Source organism: Chiloscyllium plagiosum, unplaced genomic scaffold (genome assembly GCF_037043375.1).
Source record: "Chiloscyllium plagiosum isolate Xiang-an unplaced genomic scaffold, Cpla_swu_hap1 HiC_scaffold_18, whole genome shotgun sequence".
Classification (NCBI taxonomy): domain Eukaryota; kingdom Metazoa; phylum Chordata; class Chondrichthyes; order Orectolobiformes; family Hemiscylliidae; genus Chiloscyllium; species Chiloscyllium plagiosum.
The window spans coordinates 49,443,169-49,461,547 of NW_028270156.1; the positions used below are offsets into that span (position 1 = coordinate 49,443,169).

At 40.0% G+C, this 18,379-nt stretch overlaps 1 protein-coding gene across 1 annotated transcript in view; it reads left to right on the top strand.

The window, feature by feature from the left end:
- syt8 (synaptotagmin VIII) overlaps positions 1-18,379 on the top strand; it is a 74,133-nt gene that overhangs the window by 30,942 nt on the left and 24,812 nt on the right. The window contains exon 2 of the mRNA XM_043705974.2: positions 17,110-17,255. Within this exon, the coding sequence (XP_043561909.1) occupies positions 17,144-17,255 (112 nt within the window). The 5' untranslated portion in view covers positions 17,110-17,143. The remainder of the gene's footprint in view (positions 1-17,109; positions 17,256-18,379) is intronic.

Below are 18,379 nucleotides of genomic sequence, written 5' to 3' on the forward strand. Positions count from 1 at the left end.
CCTCCCTGACCTATCACCTTCATCCCCTCCCCCACTCACCCATTGTACTCTATGCTACTTTCTCCCCACCCCCACCCTCCTCTAGCTTATCTCTCCACACTCCAGGCTCACTGCCTTTATTCCTGATGAAGGGCTTTTGCCCGAAACGTTGATTTCGAAGCTCCTTGGAAGCTGCCTGAAATGCTGTGCTCTTCCAGCACCACTAATCCAGAATCTGGTTTCCAGCATCTGCAATCATTGTTTGTACCTCATTGACTCTGTAGATGGTTTACCCCTGGAATGATATTCATTTCAAAACTGCTGTCATCCACTACTCATGCAAATACCCATCCTTGATACCTCTGACTGTGTAAAATATCATCATACATCCAACCATATGATCATAAGAAATAGATGGAGACCAGTCAGCTCTTTGAGCCAGCTGAGGCATTCAATAAGATTATTTTTGATCTAATTAAGACCGTAACTCCACTTTTTTGCCTCCTTCCTTGCCTCTATGTAAATCAAAAATCTGTCTAACTAGCCTTTGACATATTCAATGACCAAGCTCCCATTGGCTTTGGGGTAAAGAATTCCAAATACTAAAGAGCCTGAAAAAGTTCCTTCCCAACTCCATTTTTAATGGGAGATCTCTCAATTTTTAATGCCCCCCTTCATTCTAGTTAACCCCAAGAGAGAAGTAACAATCACTTAGCATCTAACCTATCAGAGTAGATGTTGGGAAGATGTTTCCATCATTAGGAGAGACTAGGACCCGAGGGCATAGCCATAGAGTAAAGGGAAAACCTTTTTGAATGGAGATGAAGAGAAACGTCTTCAGCCAGAGAGAGGTGAGTCTTTGGAGTTCATGCCACAGAAGGCTGTGGAGGCCAGGTCATTGACTACTGTATATTTAAAAGACTGAGATAGATAGTTTCCTGAATATCAAGAGGATCAGGGTCATAGAGAGAAAGCAGGAGAATGGGGTTGAGAAACTTATCAACCATGATTGAATGGTGGAGCAAATTTGATGGTCTGAATGGCCTAATTTCTGCTCCTACGTTTTATGGTCAAATGGCCTTTTGATCTATCTAAACACCTCAAAATCTTGCATGTTTCAGGAAGATTACCTCCGATTATTCTGAACTTCATTGGTACAATCTGTTCAAATTATCCTCCTTAGACAATTGCCTTTCTTAGGAACCAGCTGAAAAATGTGTAGCTGGAAAAGCGCAGCATCCAAGGAGCAGGAGAATCGACGTTTCGGGCATAAGCCCTTCTTCAGGCTTATGTCCGAAACATCGATTCTCCTGCTCCTTGGATGCTGCCTGACCTGCTGCGCTTTTCCAGCAACACATTTTTCAGCTCTGATCTCCAGCATCTGCAGTCCTCACTTTCTCCTTTCTTAGAAACCAGTCTTATGTACATTCCTCCTTAAGTGAAAAGACCAAATATGAACACAGTATTTTTTGTATATACTTTTCACAGAACTTTTCACATTAATGCCCAATACAGGTGGAGCAAGTGATCATTACTTCTATATTCCATATGCACAGCAATAAAGGCCAGCATTGTGTTCGCATTCTAATTCCTTGCCATTCCTTGCAATATTTCCTGTGACTATTGTCATTGATTCCATCCTTCTACACAAAAACTAGATCATGTTCACATGACCAAATGCAATCCCAGCATCCTATTAAACCCTATCTTTGTTTCCAGCCCCAAATCCTGTCTATCAGAAAGACCACCTACTTTGATTCCAGTATAATATTGTCTCAGTTCAAGCCTCAACTGTCTGCTCCTGAAATCCTCTTAAATGCCTTTATTAACTAAAGACATGGCTATTCCAATGTTCTCATACCTGGACCCTCATTGTTCACCCTCCATAAACTTCAGCGTATTGAAAATGTTGTTGCTTGTGTGCTAACCTACACCTAGTCCTATTTGTCCATCGTGTCTCTAGATTCCTGGTGCCTCAGTGGCGCACATTTTAAATTTCAAGCTCATGTTCAAATCCCTTCATTTTCCCTCCAGCCAACACCAATTTGAATTTGCAAAGCTCCTCTAACATAGTAAAATATTATGTATCTTATGGCACTTCACTGGAGTAAAAATTTGACTCTGAGCAACTTCTGAAGATATTGGGACAGATTATGAAAAATGTTACCAAAGAAAGATGTTTTAGTGAGTTTCACGCACAGGGAGGGGCAATATCATGGTGGAATTTGAAAACAAAGATGAGAAATTTAAGGTTGAGGCGTTGTCAGACTTGGAGTTAATGTAGATCAACAAATACAAGAGCAATGGGTAAACAGCACTTGATGAGAGTTAAGAAACAGCCAGCAGGTTTGGATGTGCTCACGCTTGTGTGAGTGGAAGATGGGAAGCAAAGCAGGAGATTGTTGGCTTTGTCAGCTCTAGAGATAAAACAAATTGTTGGGCTATTTGCTCTTAGAGGAACCATAAGAATAAATGTATTGCTGTAAAAGATTGATAAAGTTCTCAAAATGGTTGCAAAATTGATCAACAACAACCAATAAAATATAACCTGATCACTTATTCAAGACATCATATTGGAGCACTAATATTTTTAGAACTTGTTATCAACAGTACAGTTTTTATTTATATAGTGAACATAATGCAATCTGGACTGTTAATATCGAGTCCATGGGGAACTACATCACCTCAGTTTGACTTAGATATTATTGCCTTAAATTGTAGCTAAAGGTGTGAGTACCTCCAGCTGGAAGTGCCCTCTCTGGTGCAGCTGCCTGGCTTGGATGATCAATGTGTTTATCTTGGATGCTAACACTAAACTGCTCAGGAATTTCATGCTGAATTTAGCTATATTTAGCCATTAAATTCAATGTAGTCACAATGTACTCTAACCCCAAATCTGCTTCCTGAATTTGAATTATACCTACTGACTCAAATATTGAACCTTCTTGAACAGAAAGTCACGTCCTTCAACACATTATAACCAGGTACACCTATTCTGTTCGGTCAGGCAAACAAAAGCCCATTAGCCATATTTCTCCATCATCTAAGATAATGAATTTATTATCAGTGCTAAAGCTAAGGACTAATTACTACCACGCTAACTGAATAGCAATCAGAATGAATAATGTAATGCATGTCAATTAGAATCATAGAGATGTACAGCACAGAAACAGACCCTTCGGTCCAACTCATCAATTCCGACCAGATATCCAAACCTAATCTAGTCCCATTTGCCAGCATTTGGCCCATAGCCCTCAAAACCCTTCCTATTCATGTTCCGATCCAGATGCCATTTAAACGTTGTAATTGTATTAGCCTCCACTACATCCTCTGGCAGCTAATTCCTTACTCGTACCACCCTCTGTGTGAAAAACTAGTCCCTTAGGTCCTTTTTAAATCTTTCCTCTCTCACCTTTAACCTATGCCCTCTAAGTCCAGACTCCCTCACACCTGGGAAAAGACCTTAGGAGAAAGTGAGGATTGCAAATGCTGGAGATTAGAGTCAAAAGGTGTGGCACTGGAAAAGCACAGCAGGTCAGGCTGCATCTGAGGAGCAGGCAAGTTGATGTTTCGGGTATTCCTGATAAAGGGCTTGCACCTAAAACATCAAATCTCCTGCTCTTTGGATGCTGCCTGACAGGCTGTGTTTTTCCAGCACCACACTCTTTGATTGGGAAAAGACCTTGTCTATTTCCTTATCCAAACCCATCATGATTTTATAAACCTCTATAAGGTAACTCCTCTGCTTCTGATATTCCAGGGAAAACAGCCCTAGCCTATTCATCCTCTCACTCTCGCTCAAAACCCCAAACTTGGCAACATTTGTAAATCTTTTCTGAACCTTTTTGAGTTTCCCAACATCCTTCCTATAGCATGGAGAGCAGAATTGCATGCAGTATTCCAAAACCATATCCTGTACAGCCTCGGCATGACCTCTCAACTCCTTTACTCAATGCACTGACCAATAAAGGCAAGCATACCAAACACATTCTACACTATCTTATCTGCCTGAGACTCCACTTTCAAGAAACTATGAACCTGCACTCCAAGGTCTCTTTGCTCAGCAATGCACCCCAGGACCTTAACACTACATGTATAAGTCCTGCCCTGATTTGACTTTCCAAAATGCAGCACATTACATTTATCTAAATTAAACACCATCTGCTACTCCTCAGCCCATTGGCCCATCTGATCAAGATCTGCTTGCACTCTGAGGTAACCTTCTTCATTGTCTACTACACCTCCAATTTTGGTGTCATCTGCAAATTTACTAATTATACCTCCTTTGTTCACATCCAAATCCTTTATAAAAATGATGAAAAACAGTGGATCCAGCACCGATCATGTGGCACACCATTGATCACAGGTCTCCAGTCTGTAAAGCAACTCTCCACCACCACCTTCTGTCTTCTACCTTCTAGCCAGTTCTATATTCAATGGCTAGTTCTCCATGTATACCGTGTGATCTAACCTTGCTAACCAATCTACCATGAGATACCTTATTGAACACCTGACTGCAGTCCATATAGATCACGTCCACCACTCTGCCCTCATCAATCCCCTTCATTACATTTTCAAAAAACTCAATCAACTTAATGAGAAATGAGTTCCTATGCACAAATCCATGTTAACTACCCCAAGTCAGTCCTTTCCAAATACATTTAAATATTCAGGATTCCCTCCAACAACTTGCTCACCACCGATGTCAGACTCAACCGTTTATAGTTTACTTATCATTAGATTACTTACAGTGTGGAAACAGGCCCTTCGGCCCAACAAGTCCACACTGACCCGCAACCCACCCAGACCCATTCCCCTACATTTACCCCTTCACCTAATACTATGGGCAATTTAGCATGGCCAATTCACCTAAGCTGCACATTTTCGGACTGTGGGAGGAAACCGGAGCACCCGGAGGAAACCCAGGCAGAGAATGTGCAAACTCCACACAGTCAGTTGCCTGAGGCAGGAACTAAACCCGGGTCTCTGGCGCTGTGAGGCAGCAGTGCTAACCACTGTGCCGCCGTGCCGCCCACTAACCACCTTTCTTAAATAGTGGCACCACGTTAGCCAATCTCCAGTTTTCCAGGACTTCACCTGTGGCTATTAGTGACACAAATATCTCAGCAAGGGGCCTAGCATTCACTTCCCTAGCTTCCCACAGAGTTCTAGGGTATATCTGATCAGATCCTGAGGATTTAGACACTTTTATGTATTTTAAGGATGTTCAGCACCTCCTCCGTAATATGGACATTTTTCAAGATATTGCAATTTATTTCCCCAAGTTCTCTATCTTCCATATCCTTCTTGACAGAAAACACTGATGCAAAATACTCGTTTGGTATATCCCCCATCTCCTCTGTTCTACATCTTGCTGATGTTTAAGGTGCCCTATTTGCTCCCTAATTATCTTTTTGTCCTTAATGTACTTTTAGAATCCCTTTGGATTCTACTTAACCCTATTTGCTAAAACTATCTCATGTACCCTTTCTGCCCTCCTGATTTGCCTCTTCAGTATACTCCTACTGCTTTTATACTCTTCTGGGAAATCACTTGATTTCTGCTGTCTATACGTGCAATTTGCTTCCTTCTTATTCTTGATCAAAACCTCCAAAATACTTCTGTAAAGGTTTTACACAGAATTTTACTAATTGAAATTGGATGTTCAGGATCAGTCCTGAAAGTGATTGATAACATTGTGGACCCATTAAAGGAGTTAAAGGCCCCACTGTTGGAAAAAACATTCTTTCTAATTTAAATGTATCTCTTGGATGTTGAAACAGTATAGAAATGATTCTGTTTGACACTGGTACAAAACTAAGAGAAAGGGTGAAATTGGAGGAAACAGAATGTGTTGGAGAAAATACTTAATGGTTTGAATAACTGTGGAAGAAATTTATTGGAGCAATGTGTAAATGCTAGAAATGGGAACATCTGTACTTCATGAATAAGTTTGAAATTGCAGATGATGAAGGTGAGCCTGATTTAAGATTCTCTGGGTTCAAATACAATTGAGTATTGCTTAATAAAAGCTTATTTGTCAAAGCTTTTTGTTTCACACTCATCTGAACATTTGCAAAAAACAACAATGTGAGGGGGAAACAACAGTTTATACTTGATGAGGAAAGAGCACTGACTGGTTTGCAAGTGGATTCTGATTTGTAGATGCCTTCACCATTCTGATCAAAATTGTGGAACTCCTTCCAACAGCATTGTGAGTGTACCTACACTTTGTGGCATGTAGTGGTTGAAAAAGGTAGCTCATTAACATTTATATAAAGGGCAATAAACGTTAGCCTAACCAGTGACACCCACATCCCATGAAAGAATGCATTTAAAAAATTACATCATGATAGAATCACAGTATTAAAGGAATCAGCTCCTGATGTCTGCTTTTCTTTATTTTGTCTGACTAGCAACACTCAAATTAAACAAAAGTGCTTTGACATCTAAATATAACAAAGTGTCTATGTCTGTAATGAATACCAGTTGAAAAATGCTTAGAATCTTACAAACACTATGAGTTTAGGTAAAATAATATATCTTTGCATTAGCATTCATGTTAAACAAACCTTTCTTCAACCATTTGGAGGCAGCAGAGTCATACATTATTTTAGATAATTGACCTGTTGATAGGTATTGATATTCTTCATGTCATGATATTTTCTGCTTTGAGTGCAATCCCATATCTGCACTATGTGTCAGCAGCGTACAGGGCATACATGCTGCATCTCCTTCAAGCAAAGTGCTCATGTCTGAAAGTCTAAGGGGAACAGTCCTCACTGAAGTGTAGGGAGACACCCATTGGTGAGGGGGTCCAGACCCAGTAAATCAAATGCAGCCTCTAATATCAGTCCATGGGCTTGAGTAAGGTTATTCAGCCAATCAAGGCAGTTATGGTCTGAGTCCTTTTGCTTGTAGGAGTGAGAAGCCTAATGTCAGACACCCCATCTCCCATCTTGGCTCATTTAACCCTATTGTGGGTCATTTTCTCATTGAATGAGAGAAAGGAGCAGACTGAGTCAGATATAAGTGACGGGCACAACTGATAGTACTGGTGCAGGTGTGGACAAGGTGGTGAGATGTCCCATGTGAGTGAGTGAATAGTTGGAGCAAAGACCATGTAGGGTTAATAGTATGGGAGGGTTGGGGTAGTTGACAGTGAGTGAGGGAAGATAATGCATGCAGTGCTGAGAGTGGTGGAGTAGGAGCCTTGGAGGAAGACGAGTGCAATAGCAGGGCAATCTTCCATGGGGCTGAGACTGCGTTAATTTGTTGGCAGCTTGAATCAGATTGGAAGGATCTGGTTTTGTGGCATTCTATGCTGGTCCTAGGGGAAGGAGGTGGCTCTCATCTACAGCACTCCATCCCCCAAGAACTCCAGGTCTTTGTCAGAAAAATGGCCAACAATTTCAGCTTGCTAGCCATGTTGGGCCAAACATTATAAACAGTGCAGGACAACTTTAGACTGACAGTGCTTGACCAGGTGCAAATGCCTTTTAAAGGTGGATCCAGTGCCAGGATCCTGCGATGCCCTCGCAGTGGCGAATATGAATGCCCACTTAGAGTGGAAGAATTAAGTTACAATCAGATATGGGCACGCCATAGAGATGTGGTAAAAGTTAAAAAGACAAGATAGAAATCCTCTATGAGACTTGATGGAAATGACATTTTTCCAAAAACAGTAAGAGTCTGGGTAGTTTCTGACTGATTTCAAGCCATTATTGCTGCAAATGTGGAAGTGTTTTTAAAATCAATGGTGGTGTGGAATTGGCTGAAGATCTTTGTCCTGATTTTAAGGGTTCTGCACAAACCAACTGCTCCCAAGTGAAAACCAAAAGAACTGCAGATGCTGTAAATCAGAAACAAAAACAGAAGTTTGCTGGAAAAGCTCAACAGGTCTGGCAGCATCTGTGAAGATAAATCAGAATTAACGTTTTGGGTCCGGCGACCGTTCCTCAGAGGTTAACTCTGATTTCTCGTTACAGATGCTGCCTACAGCTGAGCTTTTCCAGCAAACTTTTGTTTTGTTTGCAATTGTTTCCAAGCATGGATGCAGCAGTTTGCATTCTCCTTGGATCACAGCCTATCAGGGAAAACAGGCAAAGGTGAAAACAGAGCAAGATAAGCTGCAAAAGGGTAGAAAGGGAAAGGGACTAAGCCTTTCAGAAGGAAACCAAATCTGCCCAGGACAGAAGATAGCATGTTGGCAAGCTAGCGGCATTGAACACAATAGGCACAGGCTATTTCTGCATTTTGAACCCCGCACCCATTTTGAGGGGACTCGTGAATTGGGTCAATATGCAAAATATCAAACTTTGTTACTCCTGTTAACAAAGCATTTCCTGTTTCTGTTTCAGATTTTTAGCATTTCCAAAACTTAACTCTGCGTCCAGATCTTCCCTTTCACAAGGTTACTAATATTCCTGTTATCGTTATAGGGGAGGCTTTGCCCTTGATGGTGATGAATAGTGATTCCTAGATACTAAACTATTAAACTATTAACTTTTATTAAACATTCCTCGATTTATTGACAGCGTAAGGCTTAGTACAAGACTTAATGCAGAACCATCTCTCGCTGGAGATTGCTGTCATGTGATCATGGCTGAAGTACATTGACAATTTACATATTTAACATTAACCGTTTATGCTACAATAGTGTGGTTAGATTAGATCATCAAACAATTGTGGAATTAAACCTGAATCTGAATTTTTCAATTTTTTATAGTACAGTACCACTCTCAGCAGTGTGTTTATACTAAAAAGACCTGTGGAACTAGATTTCTTACTACTTTGTTGAGCTGACCTCAACTTAAAATGTACAAGGTTGAAATTGGTCCTCTAATTCCTGTGTATGCTCTCGTGCCAGTGAACAAACCTGACAGAATAGGAGCAGTAATTCAAAAATGACTCATGGCCTTGAAAGAGATCTTAGAAGCTGAGAGCACAAAGAATTGAATAATCAGTCAAGGAAATATTTAAACTATTTGTGAAATGTACGAGGCAAGACGAATTGCATCTCACTGAAACCATGGTAACCATGCTAAATTATGCAGATTATGTCCACGCAATCCCAACATGTTAGCTAGTCTTCATTTTGTTTAGTTAAATCCTTTCCCACTTGAAACTGCTTTATTGTCATATCTTGATTTAAGTTAATATTTCTCTTACTTTCAGTTTATTTTAAGTGTTCTATTCATTCTTACATATAGCCCTGATTTTACTCAGTGTATTTAACTACTGAGAGAATTTTTTAAAGTGATTATTTGTTTGATAAGGTGTGGTTGGGTAGTTACATATTGAGCAATAGCCCGGTTAAAGGTGTTAGTAAGAAATCTCATGCCTGGTGAGCTTGAAGATGGTAAGGTTACATAATTAGCTGGGCTGGTGGCATACTAAAAGCACACCGCCTTCCCATCTCCACCAGAGTTACATTCTGCTGATGAGATCCATGGTTGGATTTCCCACAGCATCACAAGGTGAGAAGGCCCCACATTGGATGAACTCAGCTACAGACAGGCTTGTCACCATTCAACATGTCTGGCAGGTCAAATGTTGGGTATTTTGCCACTGAGTAGGGATGTGAGTCACTTGATCAAAGACAATCATTGCCTGATAAAGGGCTTGGACATGGGTGCCTACTGACAGCCTCCTCTAACTCTTGTTCCTGAGCCTTCTGTCCCTCTCCAAGCACAACTTGAGGACCACACCCATCCCACAATGCATTTCCCTTAATCCTGACTCTATCATGATCCTGGAGGTGGATGGGTAGGGCGTGTTGCAGAGGAAACATAGATTCAGCCTGGGACCTGTGAGGGGGTGAGGCTGGAGTTTGAGGGGTGTTGAGGATGAGGCAGGTCTTTCCTACTAGCTTATAATGGCGGCACGGTGGCTCAGTAGTTAGCACTGCTGTCTCACAGCACTAGGGTCCCAGGTTCAATTCCAGCCTTGGGTGACTGTGTGGAGTTTGAACATTCTCCCCGTGTCTGTGTGGGTTTCCTCCGGGTGCTCTGGTTTCCTCCCACAGTCCAAAGATGTGCAGGTTGGGTGAATTGGCCATGCTAAATTTCCCGTAGTGTTCGGTGCATTAATCAGAGGGAAATGGGACTGGGTGGGTTACTCTTCAGAGGGTCAGTGTGGACTTGTTGGGCTGAAGGGCCTGTTTCCACACTGTAGGGAATCTAATCACTTGTAACCAAAGTCTTGCAGCACCGAGTATTGTTTTTTTAAGTAACACATCTCTGCTCACAGCAACCCTGCAGCTACCTCTGAATTCTTCCCTGGGGCTGTGGGTCTGGCTCCAGTTGTCATCCTGCCATCCCCACTTCCGTCGGATTCCTGGAAAATCCAACTGCTCATGGCACTTCCTCCTGAGTTGGTTTCCAGAACTAAGAATTTTTCAGACTCTGTCTGGGAGTGAAAATTCAGGCCCTGGTGTATTATTGTCTTTCATTTAAGAGCTTCAAAAAAAGTCTCACTTTCTGGAACCTACGCTGTATTTTCTATCCATTTGTGCACTTTTATGACATCAGAATCAGTTATACTAGGAGAGATTGCATTTATTTAAATATTGTGTGTAACTGGTGGTTAGATTAGATTACTTACAGTGTGGAAACAGGCCCTTCGGCCCAATAAGCGCAACCCACCCATACCCCTACATCTACCCCTTACCTAACACTACGGGCAATTTAGCATGGCCAATTCATCTGACCTGCACATCTTTGGACTGTGGGAGGAAACCGGAGCACCCGGAGGCAACCCATGCAGACACGGGGAGAATGTGCAAACTCCACACAGTCTAAGGCAGGAATTGAACCCAGGTCTCTGGCCACTGTGCCACCATGCCACCCTTTTGATTGCTTCAACTTTAAATTACACTACAGAAAGTGAAGAATGACTGAAAGAAGTATGATGATGTATGTTCTAAACTTTTCTCAGGCCCTGATTGCTTGCATTGACTTCTACTTGTGGACATATGCTCTCCAGACTTTCAGGAAGGTTATGAAGTTAGTCATAATAGGGAGATTTATATGCAATGCCAGGAATTGGTTTTCAGTAGATTCCATAAAAGCCCCAGTCAAGAATTATAATAGCAAAAACACACAAATGTCTTGTCACAAGATATAGGAGTAAAATTAAGCCATTCTGATTGAGTCATTCGACCATGCCTGATATGTTTCTCAACCCCATTCTCCTGCCTTCTCCCTGTTACCTTTGATCCCCATACCAATCAAGAACCCATCTTTCTCTGTTTTCCCTTTACTTCCTATGATTGGTATGTTTTACAGGAGGCACATGTTTTCTTACCCTTGAGTGTGAATCCCAATTAAATAAGTTCAACTAAAAGATTTTGAGTTTGTTTTTTAAAAGGAAGGCTATTTACCCTCATTCACACCCGAAATTGACTTAATATTACATACTCACACGCATGCAAGTTGAGCAAATTTTGCTCAAGTCAGCCTCTGTTTTAAGATCTCTAGGTTACCATGAAGCAAACTTGGACTGTTAAATGAGATTGTGACTTTGGAGTTGAAGTTAGGGTCTTGTAAAGCAAATGTGTGAGGTTACATAAAGATGAATTTTTAGGAAGTTGGTTCTCAGATAAACTAGAAATTGGAACACGTTGGAGAATCCTCTCTCTGTTGAGAACCTCACATTTAAGCTATTGCCCTTAATTACTTTGGCTATTTGATGGCTTGCAGCTAATTCATGGTCTGCCTTCCTGACCACTGAACTGTAAACTCAATGCCTTTATGATGGAAACACTTCAAGCTAATTTTAAAAGCAGACCACAATATGACTCCATCAGCTTGTGACTTTTAACAAGTTCAGGTCCTTTTTCCAAGCAAAGCAATAGTGTTCGTGTTGATTCCAGCATCCTGTGTTGAGCTTTAAAATTTTGAGGGGTTGAGACAATGACCTTGATACACGCGGACTGTGATAGGATCATTCGCTTCCATCTCTCGCCTATTGAATTTCAATCTTCTTTTGTTCAGAATAAATGCTACAGTAAGGTACTCTGGAGAACCTTAATGATTGGCCAATAGGCCAAAAACAGAGAGTTGGAGTAAATCAGCCATTCTCGATTTGGCAGACTGTGCCTAGTGGGGCATTGCAAAGATCATTACTTGGCCACTGGCAGCTCACAATGTATATCAATGATTTAGACATGGAGACCAAATGCAATATTTCCAAATTTGCAGATGATACAAAGGAAAGTGGACATTTGTATTGTCAGAAAGATGTAAATCAGCTTCAGGAGGATTTGGACAAATTTAGCGAATATGGAAGATGGAATATAATGTGGAAAAATGTGAGGTTTTCCACTTTGGGAAAAGGGTCGGTGTTCTTAAATGGTAAGAGGTTGGAAATTGTAGATGCACAAACGGGATCTCGACATCATTGTCAATAAGTTACTGAAGGCAGTACAGACTCAATGGGCTGAAGGGCCTCTTCTGCACTGTATCAATCTATGATTCAAACATGCAAATGCAGCAAGCTATTAAGAAGGTTACTGGAATATTAGTCTTTATTGTAAGTGGATTGGAGTACACAAGTAGTGAAGTCTCGTTTAAATAGGATAGGAGCCTGATTGAAAAGCACCCAAAGTACTGTGTGCAGTTTTGGTTTCGTTTTCTCGGGAAAGATGTTATTGCCATTGAGTGAGTGCCCTGAATGTTCACAAGATTTATTCCCATGATGGCAAGACTGTCCTGCGAAGAGCGATCGGAGAAACTATGCCTGCATTCTTTAGATTTTGGAAGAATGACAGGCGATCTTATTGAAACTTATAAAACACAAAGGGATAGACAGGGTAGAATCGGGTAAGGTTTTTTGTTTGGTTAGGAACCATGGGGCATCATTTAAAAATTAAGAGTCTGCCATTTAGGTCTGAGATGAAGAGCTTGTCTGTTTTAGTCAGAGGAGTGTGAACCTTTGGAATTCTTTCCCAAAGAAGTCTGTGGAAGCTCAGACCTGAATATTTTTAAGGTAGAGATCGATAGATTTCTGATGAGCAGTGGCATACAGGTTTATGAATGGGGAGTAAGAAAAGCTTTGAATTGAATGACCAGCCATGATCACATTGAATGGTGGGCAGATTGAATGGGTTGAATAACTCACTCATGTTCTGATATTCTTATTTTAGAATCCTTTAGTACTGGCCTATCCTTAAAAAAAGTCTAAATTTCTGGATGATTATGAATGTCCTCATGTAATTAGTTATTTAATTGAGATGCGGTACTGTCTGTAGCTTAAGTGCAAAAGTCACATGATTTGCCGCAGTCATTTTGCTAGCTTATTTCTCGAGGTCGTAGAATCATATAGTGTGGAACAGTCATTCAGTCCCACTGGTTCCCAAATTAATCTAGTCCCTGCCTACTTTTGGCCCACATCCCTCAAAACCTTTCTATTCATGTACTTATCCAAATGTCTTTTTAATGTTTTAATCTTACCTGCGTCCATCATATCCATCCATTCCCTGTGTAAAAAAGTTGCCTCTCATGTCCTTCTTAAATCTTCCTCCTCTTACCTTAAAAGTGAAAGTTTATTGTATATCTTTGTAGTTGGTATGACAGTCACATTTGCACCATTACAAGAATTGTGACAGGGTTAGGGATTAAGGAATAAGCTACCACCAATCTCACAGGGAGATAAGCCTTGAACATTGAATACAACCTCCTAAGTGCTGACCTCATCTTGAGAACAAATCTAAAAAGCAAGGATACAAAAATTGTCTTTATGTAACACCTTTCACAGTCTTAGCATCTCTCAAAATGTTTTATGACCAGGTAAACACTTCTGTTGTGCCGTAACTGTTTCATTGTAGGGAACATAACAACAAATTTGTACATAGCAAAACATTCAGAAAATAGCAATGTTGATAAGTCAAAAAATTTAACATAAATTATAAGTTTTCTAATGTAATTTGTGATTTAGTTTACACTCTAGGAAAATTAGCACTAACCAAGCTAATGCCAGTAAGAAGCTCACATTTAAATGACACCTCAAGCACCTCACTGCTAAGCATCAATAATGAGACAGATGTTTGTTATTAACTGGAAGTATGATTGACAATCCCACCAGACTCTTCAGTATCATAACAAATTTTCCTAATGCTTTATAATTGCTCTAAAGTGCTGTCATGCAAACTTGTGTCTCATTTGATGTAGTGGCAGTGTCTCTATTTCTGGGCTAGAATATCTGGGTTCATATCCCATTGGCTCAGAGCTGTGTGGTAACTTTACCATACAGGATGATTAATTTTTTTTTGAAAGCTCAGCAGCTCTGGGATCCTCATTCACAGAACCCAACCCTCATTGTCATAGTAACAGTAGTCATGAGGATGGATCATTGCATAAGTGCACTGAAGGAGATTTGCATCTCATTGCAACTGTATTTTAAATGCTGTGTGTTGATTTTCCAGAGATTCTGACAATCTAATTAGCATCTCTATGATCTTCCACAATTAAATTGTAAGAACACAATTTTCAGGAATTGGACAAGGTGATAAAACAACCCAAACCAACCCTTTGTTGTTTAATCTTAGTTTTGTTTTTATTTATTTGCGGAACGCAAATTTCAATTGTTAGGTCAATATATATTACCTATCCTTAACTGACATTGAGAGAATAGCAGTGTGTTGCCTTCTTCACTTGTTGCAGTCTATGTGTTGGACATCTAGTGTTGTTAGGAAGGGAGCTCCAAGATTTTGATCCAGAGATAGTGAAGGAACATTGACATAGTTGCAAGTTGGGATGATGTGTGGCTTGAAGTTGGTAATTATTTGGACTGAACTCTAGTCATTTACAAATGTCTTTTCAAATCTGCTTGTAGTCATGTGATGGCTATAATAAGGACTCATGCTGTAGGCAGACATTTTAGGTTCACTTCAATGAAGACCTTGTGTTAAACATACTGTTGTGTAGTACACTAAAAACAGTAGTATTTCCAAGAATATGCTGTTCTTGTCCTTCTAGATGTGAGAGGCCATGGGTTTGGAAGGTGATGTCAAAGGAATGCAGGTGAGTTGCTGCATATCCATTTTGTAGATAGCTTCTTGAGTGTTATTGAAGCTGTGCTCATTCAGGCAACTGGACAGAATTTCAACACATTCTTGGTTTGTCACTTGTCGATGCTAGACAGGTTTTGGATGGTCACAAGGTGAAATATAATACACTGCAGAGATTTCTTAGCCTCAGAACTGCTCTTGTAGCCACAGTACCATTTTACCTATCCACTTTTCTTCCTATCCTCATCAATTAGGGTGTCAACCATGGATTACTGGAAACACAGCTCAGATTCAGAAGGTTGTGGGTGGAAGAGACTTGAATATATAATCCAGCCTGAGCATTCTGCATCTGAGTGCTATGTTGTAAGAGGTGGCATTTTCAATTAAAACATTAAAACAAGGATGCCACTACCTTCTCAAATTGGCATAATAGGTCAGATAGCATCGGTTTCCTTTCGGCAATATTAAAGTTGTGTACCAGTAAATGACTGATTGTAGCCTGATGAATTCACTGACTGCTGTAATTAACAACATTGTGAATGTGACTACACCACATGAACTGCAGAGATTCAAGAATTTGTCTCACCACCACCTCTCAAAAACAATTAAGAATGAGTTACAAATGCTGGTTTCGCCACTGATACTCACAACCAGCAAAATGGGAAAAAAGATTTGTATCTGGCTTTGTATCATCAAAGACTTAGCAGTCCATTATTTGGAAGATTGATGAAGCGAATGTGAGGGCATGTGTGAGGATCATAAACTCCATCTTAGGCAACCATTGTCTCAATACTATGGAATAACAATAAACACCTGAATATAAGGGATATGGATCTTCTTGTGATACAGGCCACAAGATGGAAAATGAAGGGATTTCTTCTCTCAGAGGGTTGATAGACTTCCATTCAGAGAGCAGGAGAGTTTGGGTAATTGACTTGACCCTATTTCTTATGTTTTGATGTGTTTGTGTTCCAGTGATGTTAACCAGAGAGAATTGATAAGGGAGACTTCACATCTGTGATATCTGCTTTAAATTAATAGCTACAGGATTCTGTTTTCTTTGATGTTTCAATTTCATGGACTGAGGCAATATGACAATATGACAGAAGAACTGCTTGGAATTCATAGTGTCATCATATTTGCATTTGCATAATGCTGTATGTTGCAATATTTCAAAGTGCTTCAAACATGACTTTCTTTGAAGTACAATAACTATGACCATCTTTCCAGTCATTATTTGCAAAACTGTCCTACAGATAAGGGAGAAATGAATGACAGTTAGAACGTATTTAGTGGGATCAATGGAGTGGTTTGGAGGAAAAAGGCAATTTTTATTAGGTCACCAGGAGCTGTCTTTCAGTGCCATTATGTAAGGTAAATAGGACAGGGTAAATAGACAAGGGCTTTTCCCTGGGGTGGGGAAGTCCAGAACTAGAGGACATAGTTTAGGGTGAAGGGGAAATACTTAAAAGAGTCCCAAGGCAACTTTTTCACACAGAGGGTGGTGCGTGTATGGAATGAGCTGCCAGAGGAAGTAGTGGAGGTTGGTACAGTTACAAAATTTAAAAGGCATCTGGATGGGTACATGAATAGGAAGGGTTTAGAGGGATATGGGCCAAGTGTTAGCAAATGGGTCTAGATTAGGTTGGGGATATCTGGTCAGCATGGACGAGCTGGATCGAAGAGTCTGTTTCCATGCTGTACATCTCGATGACTCTATGTACTACAATATCTAAATTCATTAGAGTTGACTTTGGCATTAGCTTCATACTGAAGTGATCCATAACAACACAAACAGAATGAGCGGCATTTAACAACTACAAAGCTCTCACACTGATTAAATCAGCATGGACCATTGGAAGAACAGTGGGAGACAATAACTTTATCATCTCAGACAGTAAGTGGCTTGATGGGAACATTTGACAGATTTTACCATTTTGAAATGTTGTCTACTTTTCAAATGCCTTGCTATGTTATTTCTGGAGTGTATGTTCTTCCACTGGGGAATGACTATGGCTGGGAAGAATGATTTCCCTAGATTTGTTTTCAACTAAATGCTCAAAACATGAAGTTGACTTTTTTATAAAACGCAAAATATTTTCTTTTCCTCTTTCCTTCAGGCCATTCAACTACCATCTGAGAACAAAAGAAAAAATGAGTTCATTGAATGTTACCACTACTATAAATCCACCCGTCACTAATACCACCCAAATAACCACTACTGGAAGTGGAGGCTTCATTTCCAATTTGATCAATAAAATTCCATGTAAGTACATAAATGTACCATAGTGAATTTATATACAAAGAACCACAAGTATGAAGATGGTTTCCTTAGATTGTAAACAGAGACAAAATGAGCATAAACATTTCCTTAATGGTCCTCTTCAAATATAAGAATACAAGTGCTGTCAATATTTTCTAACCACCTGTTCAGAGATATTATTACACACCTCTTGAGGAGGTGGAACTTGAACCCAGACCTCCTGGTCCAGAGGTAGGGATACTACTAATACACTGCAAATGCCCTTATAACAAGTGCTGTCGAACCTCAAGTTAACTCAGTTGAACTGCAATCAGTCTGGCCAGATGAGTGACATTCAATGATTAGAACAGAATGAAACCAATTTTCTACTAAAGCATCCTGTTTCTTTCTGCATGGGCTGCTTCACCATCCTCAGCCTGCTACTCAGATTTTTGGCTACTTTTCTCAATTTCAAAAGTCAGGATTAAAATTGAGGCTGGAGCAGGACTCCAGTGCAACAATTCCTTGGGTCCCAGAAGAAAAGAAAAAGGCTTCTTCAAGTTACCAAAATTTGTAAATAAATATCTATCTTTTTCGGTTTTGAAAAAAGAACTTGGCTTCTTAATGGTCATAAATATGGGTCATCAACAGTAAATTTAGTTCTTTAATTTCCCTGCTAATGAAAAGTTTGAATTGTCTGATGCTGTTGCAACAAAACCATTAGCTATGTATTGAAATGAATGAATTAGCATCGAACCACCAATGAAATGCAATGATCATAAACCTTTCCTGTTATTGTTGCTATTAACTTTCGTATACTAATGGGAGCTACGATCAAACATTGAGTTAAAGGAGATATGTTTAACTTCAACTATCCATTAGGGAACTGGTGAGATTAGATAAAATACATTTACCTGAACTTACTAAAAATTAATGCAGAGTGATACACGGTGGGCATTGCACTCTAACCCATTGGGTGGGGTGGGGTTAAAGTAAAAATAATGCCAAAGAGTGATTACATCTTCCTTCTTCAGAATTATTGACATTAGGTATTCACAGTATGTGTTTTATTCAAATCTAATCATTTTAATTCTTAACTAACTATTAAAATGTTTTGTTTGGTTCTTAGTAAATACTTAATGAGGTCA